This window comes from Orycteropus afer, unplaced genomic scaffold (assembly GCF_000298275.1).
Source record: "Orycteropus afer afer isolate SDZICR_OR568_19922 unplaced genomic scaffold, OryAfe1.0 scaffold00020, whole genome shotgun sequence".
NCBI classification, from domain to species: Eukaryota; Metazoa; Chordata; class Mammalia; order Tubulidentata; family Orycteropodidae; genus Orycteropus; species Orycteropus afer.
In genome coordinates, this window is record NW_006921607.1 from 16104012 (window position 1) to 16115191 (window position 11180).

At 43.7% G+C, this 11180-nt stretch overlaps 1 protein-coding gene across 1 annotated transcript in view; it reads left to right on the forward strand.

Moving 5' to 3' along the window:
* Positions 1–11180, forward strand: part of DHX35 (DEAH-box helicase 35) — a 101070-nt gene that overhangs the window by 66008 nt on the left and 23882 nt on the right. The window contains exons 7-11 of the mRNA XM_007934751.1: positions 2660–2720; positions 6806–6918; positions 8006–8102; positions 8977–9135; positions 10501–10711. Coding sequence (XP_007932942.1) covers positions 2660–2720; positions 6806–6918; positions 8006–8102; positions 8977–9135; positions 10501–10711 — 641 coding nt within the window. The remainder of the gene's footprint in view (positions 1–2659; positions 2721–6805; positions 6919–8005; positions 8103–8976; positions 9136–10500; positions 10712–11180) is intronic.

Consider the following 11180-nt stretch of genomic DNA (forward strand, 5'->3'; position numbering starts at 1 on the left):
CCTGGCCTCCTGTGACTTGAGGGATGCAGAACAACTTGGAGTGAGAAAAAGCCCAGCCTGGATAAGAGTGATGTTTGCCTGTGTGTCGGAGCTGGTTTCCCTGCCTGTTTCACAGGCTGCAGGATTCTCTTGTCTGAGGTCTGCCCAGGATGACTTTTGGGTCACAACCCCTTCTTTGTCCTCTTTAACTCTTTCACGTCTTCTCCGTGGTACCTGCTGCAAGGCTATTTTGAGGACTTTACCTGACCTCACCTTCTCTTATCTCCTCTGTGGCTCCATTTCACAGAGCATCTTCTCTCTTGTTAAACTTATTCTCAACCATTTTTTATTTTTTATAGTTTAATTTTAATTTTACTGTAGTTAAAAAAAACGTGCAGCAAAATGCTTGCCATTTTAACTGTACAGTGACGTGAATGACTTTCATCATGCTGTGCTGTCACCACCACTATCTATTTCTAGAAGTTTTACATCACCCCAACTGGAAACTCAGTACCCCTTCAGCAATAACTTCCCTGTTTCCCTCCCACATGGCACTGGTAACCCCTAATAGGCTTTGGTCTCTATGTATTTGCTGATTCTAGATATTTCATATGTAGTATTTATCCTTTTATGTGTAACTCAGCTGTACTCAGCATAATGCTTTCAGGGTTCATCCATGTTGTAGCATGTATCAGGGCTTCATTTCTCTTTATGGTTAAATAATATTCCATTTTATTGTATATAGTCTTGTTTATCCATTTTCTGTTGATGGACACTTGGTTTTCTACCTTTTAGGTACTGTGCATAATATGCTGCAGTGCACATTGCTGTACAACTATCTGCTTTAGTCTTTGCTTTCAAGTCTCTGGTATATATCTAGGAATGGAATTGCTGGGTCATATGGTAATTTTCCAGCCACTCCTCGGAAGGAAGGTTGGGCAGTCTCCTTCCGTAGTGATACTGCCTCGGAAACCCAAGGAGGGGGTCGCTATGAGTCGGGTCTGACTTGATGGCATATAACAACAACGTAGTAATTTTAAGTTTAAATTTTTGAGGAACCACCCAGCTTTTTTTGCCACACCATTTTACATTCCCACCAGTAGTACATGCAGCTTCCATTTCCTCTATATCCTCACCAACGCTTGTTTTGTATTTTTCTGATAATAGCCATCCTGAAAACCAACAAACCAAACTCACTGCCATCGAGTCGATTTTGACTCATAGAGACCTCCATTGGGTTTCCGAGGCAGTAAGTCTTTACGGAAGTAGATTGCCTCATCTTCCTTCTGCAGAGCGGCTGATGGGTTTGGACCACCGACCTTCTGGTTAGCAGTCAAATCCTTAGGTACTGCGCCACCAGAGCTCCTTCTAATGGGTCTGGAGTGATATCTCGTTGTGGTTTTGACTTGCGTTTCCCTAATGACTAATAATGGTAAGGATATTTTCATGTGCTTACGGTCCATTTGTGTATCTTTGGAGAAATGTCTATTCAGGTTCTTTGGCCATTTTTTAATTGTACTGTGTTTTTGTTGTTGAGTTGTAGGTATTCTTTATATATTCTGCATATCAAACCCTTATGAGGTATATGATTCCCAAATATTTTCTCCCATTCTCTCCGTTGACCCTTAAATATTTTGATAAAGTCCTTTAATCCTCTTATTTTTCATTTGTTGCTGATGCTTTTGGTGTCATATCTAAGAATCCAATGTCAAAAGCAAGATCTTGAAGTTCCATATTTTCATATGGCTTTAGAGTTCTTATAGTTACCTCATTGATCCATTCTGAGTTAATTTTCCTCTATGGTGTGACATAATGGGTCCAGCTTCACGCTTTGGCATGTGGCAATCCAGTTGTCTGAGCACCATCTGTTGAAGAGACTGTTCTTTCCCCATTGAGTGGACTTGCCACCCTTGTCAAAAATCAGTTGGCCATAGATGTATAGCCTACATTTTCTGTTGTGTTTGAAAACTATAGTGTCTAAGTGTTTTCCTAGAATCATTGTTAATAATTGCTCACAATTACCTTCAACTGTCTTTTGCTTTGGTGTAGAGATTTTTAAATGTAGCTCTCTCAGTTCTGTGTACAATAGTTGATATAGATGAGAGTAAATTTTAAAAGTGGTGTCTTACTTTCCTAGGGCTGCCATAATTGAAGACCACCAAGTGGGTGGCTTTGAAGAAGTTTATTTTCTTATAGTTCTGGAGGCTACAAGTCCAAATCAGGATGTTGCCCTGTTGATTCCTTCTGAGGGCTTTGAGAGGGGAATTTTCCATGCCTGTCTCCTAGGTTGTGGTGGCTGCTGGTAGTCGTTGGCATTCTTCTGGTGTTTATAGCTACATCTGCTGCTGTGGTCAAGTGGTATCTGTCTTTCCCTGTGTGTGACTCTGTTTCTGTGTCTGTCCTTCTTTATGATGCCTCTCAAAAGAGGTTAGAATTAGGACCCACCCCGCTACAATATGACTTCTTTAACTGATAATCTGCAAAGAAAAACACTATTTCCCTAATCAGGGTCATATTCACTGGTGCAGGGATTAGGCTTTCAATATGTGTTTTAGGGGCGTAATTCAATCCATAGTAAGTGGGAAGGTAGGCTGTAGAAAATGTGTTACACGTTGGGTTTACTATGATGCACGGCACGCTGGGGCTTCAGGCCTATTCAGCTGGGCCCTCTGTGAACTAGGACCACTAACTGCTATATCCCTTCCTTACCTGCATATCTAGAGCCTCCTGTTAATGGGGAGGTGAGGTCTGTATATGTGTGTGTGTGTGTGTGAGAGGTGATTTGTGTGTGGGGCGGAAGGATCTATGTGTGTAGGTCAGTCTGTGTGGGTGGGTGTGGGTCCGTATGGTATGTGGGTTCACCTCTGAGAGAATGAGAATGAAGAAGAAGAGTGGTGGAAGAGGAAGAGAGTGGGAAGAGTATGAGTCGGGGCTGGGCAGGATGTGGTTTAGGTAGTATTTTGACCTAGAAGCCACAGGGGTATCCAAAACTGATCCCTGTTCTTCTTAGCTTATGGGTCTGTGGGAGACAGACTAATTCTAAGCCCCGCTGTCCAGAAGAATAGGTCTGCTGATTCTCTGCCTGCCTTGGTTTCATTCAGGCCTGGGGTGTGCCCAGCCTGCAGGTACAAACACCAGCAACTGCACCTGTGAGGCAGAGGCAAACTGAATAGGACGGGGGCTGATCGTATAGCTACCTTAATTAGTTCAGTTGCCTCATTAATGTCAGCCTAATTAAGTGCACATCTGCATAACATGACTGGGTGTTACAAAGTATTTAGTGACCATTGTATCATATGCTATTGTTTTCCTTTTATTTGCTTCTATCCACATGGCAGAAAATATGGTTGCTGGCAGCTCCCACGGTTTTTTGTCCCGGGTCCAGCTCCTTGGAGAGAGACTAATTTCTGTTTCCAGATTCCTGGGGAAGGAACTTGGGGTCAGTTGGGGTTAGGTACCTGTGGGACCAGTCTGCATGAGCTAAGAGGTGTTGGCCAAGGGTTGGCATGCTGTATAGACATGGCCCTGGGAGCCCATTCCTGTGGCTCAGGTGGGAGTAGGTATCAGGGAAGGGAGTTATTATGAGTTGGAGAGGCACACCAGCAGATGTCCACATCATTTAAATTGCATTTGCTTCATAAAACTCAAAAGTGTTCTAGGTGCATTGAAATCATTTAACTCTTCCTATTTCTTGATACTGCCTCAAGAGTTAGACACCGTTGAGACTATATTTCTTTGCTTTCTAGTCTATAATTTCTGACTGTATATATTTTATATTTCTAAATAAAGATAAAGGGTTAATATCTTAAAGATAAAGAACCTCTGGCTTCTGAGCAAACGCTAGATTTTATTTCTTAGACGAGTAGCTCCATGTATTTATTCTTGAGTGTGTCATATTCCTTGACGGCTAAGGGTTAGCCATCCACTCCAGTGAAACCGTGAAGGCACCATTTCCTCCCTGCTGCACTTAGTCTTTTTAGCATTCAGCTCTGTCCACCACACCCTACTTTACAATCTTCCTCCTCCTCCTTGAAGCTTCTGCAGCCCTGCTGTGTCCCTTCTCTCGTCTCCTGACAGCTTCCTTGTAGCGCTTCTGCTGACTGCTGCTGCTCCTCCTCAGACTGTCCCCATCACGGCCCCTGACTCAGCTGACACTTTGTACTGGTGGCAGTCTGACTGTGCCTCGGGGCTACAGCCTCTGCTCTCCAGTGGCAGCAGGTGCCTAGGCCATCATTAAACTCACTTTGTCTATAAACCTGGGCTCCATGCTTCTTCTTGGTCCCAGCCCCTTTTCTCATTATAATTATTCAGGCTCAAGTCCACCACTGCTTTGGGAATTTTTTAGCCCTGGTTGAGTAAGAAGTCGTTCCTTCTCTCCACCGTGTGTGTGTGTGTGTGTGTGTGTATACACGCTCACTAATTGCCAGCTCCTATCAGTTTTACCTTTGAAATGCCTTGCTTTCACACTGCCCCTGCCCGAGTTCAGTCCTGACAGTCCTGAATCATGACATTAGAATAAGCTTCCTTAGTCTACTTGCTTCCAGGCTCTTAGCTCCCCTGCTCCTCTCCAGGACAGCCACCGGCATCAGGCACCCAGAACACAGGTCTGAAAATATCATGCCTGTCCTCACAGCCCTTGTCTTGCCCACCATACAGTGCCCATACAGCATGGCATCCAGGCCCCTTCTGAGTGATGCCTGTGGCCACTCACTGCATGCCATTCTAGGCCATACCTGTGCTTTCAGACACACTCTATAGAAGTGCACAACAGTCTTGCAGGGGAGTTAGCAGTGCTTCCATTTTGCAGGTGAGAGAGAAAGCAGAGTCAAGGCTGGCCTGCCCTAGACCTTGGGCTGCCTCCTCACCCGGGGCCCCTTTACATCTCAGCTCACAGTCTACTCTCATCCTAGGAAGGGGTGTCTGTTTCCCTTCCCAGCTGGTTCTCATCTTCCTCATTCGTTAAGGCCAGCGCAAGGATGAAGCCTTTTTCATGAAGCCTTTCCTAAAGCCAGTCATTATCAATCATTTCCCTCTCTTAGATTGTAATTTGCAGCTCCTTTTTGACCATTTAAGTCATTCTGCTCAGCGTTTATTTTATAATTGGTTCTTTGCACATCTGTCTCCCCTGGATTATTTATTCTTTTGGGGCATGGGGGTCTGTTCTCACTTGTTCATCTCTTCTAATGGGCCTGTCCTGTGCATATCATAGGGACACAGGAGGGTTGAAGTGACTTGAAGTGCATTTACCCAAAAGAAATTCAATGAAGAATGGTGCCCTGTGGCATTCTGCACACAACAGTTCCTTTGTTAGCTCAAGGCACTTTTACATCTGTGTTTAATCTCCTTACACAACCTTGAGGTTAATGTATAGCATACCAGTATTTTCTAGTTGAATTCAATACACTTTTTTAGAAGTACTCCTCCAAGTATATTCACTTTGTATTTGTAGTTCACCAGGGAAGCTCCTGAGGTCCTGGGTTTCAAGGAGCCGAGATGGGCATGTTTTGTAAAGATACCTGGGAAAGTGAGGAAGATAGGACTTGGGATCATATAGCAGCCAGGCCTCCTAGAAGAACAGAAAGTCATGCCCATCAGGGCCGTAGGGGAACTGGAATGTAGTTGGAGAATGGGAAGGTGATTCAGACTCTAATAATGGAATGTTTCACCAGAGAGGATGTCTGTGCATCCCCAGCCGCTATGTCCAGGGCTCCTGAGCCGATGCGGTCACTCAGCTCTTGGTTGCTTTCAGCTTCTGGTCCTGCTTCTATGGACCTTTACCTTGATCTCTGTGTATCTTTGGTTAGGCTCCCCCTCCTCCTATATTGACCAGAGCTTGTGCTAAACCGAAAAAGAAACTCACTGCCATTGAGTCAATTCTGACTCATTGCGACCCCCCCCATTGGGTTTCTGAGGCAGTAAATCTTTACAGAAGTAGATTGCCCAGTCTTCCTTCTGTGGAGTGGCTGGTGTGTTTGAACTGCCAACCTTCTAGTTAGCAGTCTAATGCCTTGGGCACTGTGTCACCCTCCTTAAAGGCTGCAAGTCTGGGGCCAGGTGCCATTGTGTAGACTATGGCCACCTGTTTGGGAGGAACTCCCAAGAACCACTTCTCTCAACAGGCTACTTATGGGAATGTCAGAAATAGCCAGTTGGTGACCTACAAAATCATGCAGTATATTACGCCAGCTCCTATAGAGCATAGAGAGGTGGGGAAGACACCATTCCTGCCATCACGTGCCTCAGATCTACTAGGAAGGTTATAGTAACCTACAATATATATATATTACGATATATATAGTAATCTGTATATATCGTAATATATAGATGTGTGATAACTGATGCCAGGAGCGTACCTACTGTTAAAGAGTTCACAGAAGAAAAAGTTTCTTTTATACATTGATGTCTTGTATGATCAGATCTGTGCTTTCCTGATTGGAGCTACACATCGACCTGATTTAACCCGTATTTAACCTGAATTATACCTTTTGATCTAATTTTCAATTAAGTGAAACACAGGGGGTAGGAATAAGATAAATAATCTGATGCTATCCATTAACTCAGATGTGTACTAAATGCAGTTTTGACATCTTATCTTTATTACTCTTATCAAACCTTTAGTAAGGAGTCTGACATTGCACTGATTCCCCACAATTGTAGTAAGAAAACTATGAATTTATTTCTTAATGCTTTTGTAGCCACTAGTCTATATTCTGCATCTAACCCACACTACCACCTCGCTCTGTCAGTTTCTTTCTTTCTATGAATAACTATGAACCATTTTTAAAAAGAGGAATGAAGCACTTTTTTTTTCTTTTTTCAATTTTAGAACTTTCGGGATTTCTTTAATCAAAATGAAACCAGTGACCCAACCAGGGATACGTGTGTGATCCTTACAGTGGAAGGGCGAACATTTCCAGTGGATATCTTTTATCTGCAAAGGTTTGATGATACTTGACTTCTCACTGCTGGTGATTAGAAGCTGGGCTGTCACGCAGAGTGATGAGGCCCTGCATCTGCACACAGCCCCAAGGGTGCCTTGCCAGGCTCGTGATTAATAGAACGCTCAGTGTCTCCCTTTCATCAGCGTGATGTTCTGGAGCCTTGTTCTTTGTCCCCACCAAGTTAGTTTAAACACCTGATACTGATGTTACACATTTCTGTGCCTCTGGTCGGTATCTCCGATGGACAGGATGTACTGGTAAACCTTGAGAGTTTTCAGAACTGGGGTCAAATTGGTGATTTGAATCGTTAGGTTCTTAGCTTACTGCATCCTTAGCAAGAAGGCCTGGTCCACTCTTGTGGGAGGAGCCCCACAGACGGGAAGAAAAACCCAAATCAAAGCCGGTTGCCATTGGTTGATTGTAACTCCTGGTGACACAGTGTGTGTTAGAGGAAAACCATGTGTGGTCTTTTGGAAGCACATCTCCAGGCCTTTCTTCCAAGTGGGTGGGTTTGAACTGCCAGCGTTTTGCTTAGCAGCCCAGTACTTAATTGTTCTCTCCACCCAGAGATTCCATTTGGACAGAAAGGGGGCCATCCTAATTCTTACACTTACACGTATGGGGCAAACAAAGACCAGGAGCTTGGTCCAGTAGCTGGTAAATCCAGAGACTAGTGGGCTTGACTTTTGAGTCATTCTAGCTGGCAGGTGTACCCATCAGCTTCCTCCATGCTGCCAGTGGTCAGGAGGGGAAATGGGCCCAAAAGAGTGTGGGGCCACAGCTCTGATGTTCACTTGCCAGGGATCTTTCACATGCTAAAGATAGCATGTCCGGTTGCATTTATTTATTTGCAGATAAAATTCAAAGTCATAGTTTATATGTAATTATGAATTATTTTTGAATGCTATACTTAAAAAAGAAAAAAAAAAAAGAATAAATATTAATTTCATTCATCCACATACTAATTACCTGCTGGGCAGGCCTAGACTAACTTTCAGTAGGCTTTGCTACCAGATTGGTAGGGTAATTGATCCATAACTAGCGAGCATATTGTAGTGATGAATTTATCCTCTATGTCTTTTCAGTCCTGTTCCAGATTATATCAAAGCAACTGTGGAAACTGTGGTGAAAATTCACCAGACAGAGGGCGATGGAGATGTACTAGCATTTCTCACTGGCCAGGTAATTCCTTTGGACCTTTGCCCTGTGATGGGTGAGCAGACACGCTCCAGCAGCGTCAAAATCAATACAGAAGCCTGTTGTTTTGTTTACACATTTATTTCATGTTTTGTTACATTCTGTGGTTACCTAATTCCCTGAATACTTTTTGGATTGATGTCATTTATCTCCTGCCTGTTCTGTCTGCAGAGGGTTCGTTGTATTTTAAATTTATTAGCAGATTGTGAAATAAATTAGAAAGTGCAGTCATCAGAAGGCTTTGTGAGGCGGAATCGAGTTCTGTGTTGGGCACATCTTGCTGCGTGCGTGCTGTACTGCATGCCTCCTCTCCCAGTGACGACGTTCTTGCCGCTCGTCCTGGAGGTGGGGAGTGGCCACCTTACTGGAAAAACCTCTGAACAAGCACTGCCTGCCCAAGTGCTCACTTGGGGTTGTAGCATGTTTGGGACTACCCTTTGCTGTAATCTTTTCCACTGTCACACATTTTCCACACTTCAGTAATAATTTCCTGGGAAAGCATAATGTGATTCTGTCTGCCACAACTTGTCCACACACACACGAAGTGCTTTGTTTGCACCGTACATAAAAGCTGCGTAAAGTAGTAGTTGTTGTTGTTTATCAGGGACTCTTCTACTCACCACTTTTAGTATGAGTTTCAGTAATTCATTTTACAGTTGTAAATATTCACTCCCCTGGCATGATGGTTCAGTAGCATTTGATTGAATAGCTCCCCAGAGTGGACTGTGACAGCACTGAAATTCATACATGTGACCAAAGTTAAAATCTTGACCCCCCACCTTTGATTTTCTTCCAGTATGATAGAATGACATGCTTTGATTGATCTTGGTTTGCTTGGGTCCTGGCTCCCTGTTTTTAGGAAGAGGTAGAAGCCGTCGTGTCTATGCTAATTGAGCAGGCTCGAGCGCTGGCTCGCACTGGGATGAAGAGACACCTCCGGATTCTCCCCATGTATGCGGGACTGCCTTCCTATGAGCAAATGAAAGTGTTTGAACGAGTACCACACAGTGTCAGGAAGGTGAGAGTATCCTGATAACCAAGGGCGTTTGCAGGTACCTATAATCATAATGGGAGCTCTGGTAGCATAGTGCCTAAGGCACTTGACTGCTAACCAGAAGGCTGGTGGTTCAAACCCACCCAGCTGCTCCTCGGAAGGAAGATTGGGGCAATCTACTTCCGTAGTGATAGTGCCTCAGAAACCCAAGGAAGAAGGGTTGCTATGAGTTGGATCTGACTCCATGGCACACAACAACAACAACAACATAATCACAATGGTTCCCTTTTGCTATACACTGGAAAGAATTTTTTTTTAAATTACTGTTGTTTTTGAAACTATACACAGCAGAACATCTACGATTTCAACAATTGCTACATGCACGATTCAGTGACATTGTTTATATTCTTCCAGTTATGCCAACATTCTCACCATCTTTTTCCAGATGGTCCCTCCTGAATTAACATAAACTCTCTGCACCCTAATCTTGCTGTCTAATCTTTCGAATTGTTGTTGTCCTTTTGACCCCATCTAGATAGTTGTTTAAAAAAGCATGATGCTCAGGGAAGACTGTCTTTACTAATTAAACTAAACTGCTGTTTGGGTTAAGGAAGACATTAGGGGATAGTTCTGGGTTAAGGTTGAAAGATTTTGTCAGGGAAGTAGTTTCAGGGGTTCATCCAGCCTCAATGGATATAGAAAGTCTAGATTCCACAAGAATTTGAAATTCTATTTTGCATACACATCCCTTATCCCCAACATTGACCATGATTCTGCTATAGAATCTTCGATCAAAAATTCAGTAGTGGTAGCTGGACACTATCCAGATTTTTTTTTTTTTTTGGATTAAAGTGAAATTTGCTAAAAGGGAAGATTTCTCAAAGAATTTTCAATCTGTGTTTCTGTGGAGCAAGTCTTAAAAGCACACAGTAAAAAATGCATGTGGAGATTTATAAACCTGGCCACCCAGACAGTAATTATCAGAGCAAGCCGCTTTTATTTACTTCATTTCTGCCTGCCTAATTTTCCCGTGACACAAAGCTAGCTACCTTGGAACAACTGTCATTTGTTGAATATTTACTGTGTGCCAAGTATTAGGCTTTATTCACTTTCTGTATATTTGTTATTTAATCACCTCAACAACCCTGGAGGGTAGATATTTTACAGATGAGGAAACTGATGCTCAAGAGATTAAGTGCCTTGTCTCAGACCACACAGAGAGAATTCAAGCTGAGGCACCCCTTGGTCTTTGCAGTATAACCGACCGCTTCTCACAGTTTCTATAATGTCAGAAACATCTTTAAGTCTTTTGGGATTTTTAATGGTTTATTAAAAGTGAAAAGAATCACCTGACTTTTATCCTTACTCTTCTTTTGGTGGGGAACTTAGGTGGTGGTGGCCACCAATGTGGCAGAAACCTCCATTACAATCAGCGGCATTGTGTATGTGATTGACTGTGGCTTTGTGAAACTCCGTGCCTACAATCCCAGAACAGCAATTGAATGCTTGGTGGTGGTTCCGGTGTCCCAGGCCTCAGCCAACCAGCGAGCAGGGCGTGGTGGTCGTAACCGCTCAGGAAAGTGTTACCGACTCTATACAGGTTAGTGTGGCTTTCCTGATGGGCGTTTTTACTTTCTCCTAGTTAGCTGGGCCATTGGAGAATATTACAAATATTGATCCTTAATGGGAAGAACTTAATATAAAATCCAGACCTCCTTTCCTTACAAGGCCCTCTGCAGCCTGGCCCCCACTGCCTTCCTTGCTCTGGACATAGTGCTTCTTTGCTCCCGCTTCCCGTTGGACAGAGCTGGCTCCTGAGTCACCAGTTGTGTTGTACTTGTTGTAACCTGGTGGCCAGACCTGGTCCCCCTGTTGCTGTGTGACCCTGGAGCTCAGGCCGTGGGTTCTGTCTCTCCTACCTCTTCCTTAGCTTAACGTGCTCCCTTTCTCTGACCTCTTCCTTAGCTTAACGTGCTCCCTTTCTCTGACCTCTTCCTTAGCTTAACGTGCTCCCTTTCTCTGACCTCTTCCTTAGCTTGACGTGCTCCCTTTCTCTGACCTCTTCCTTA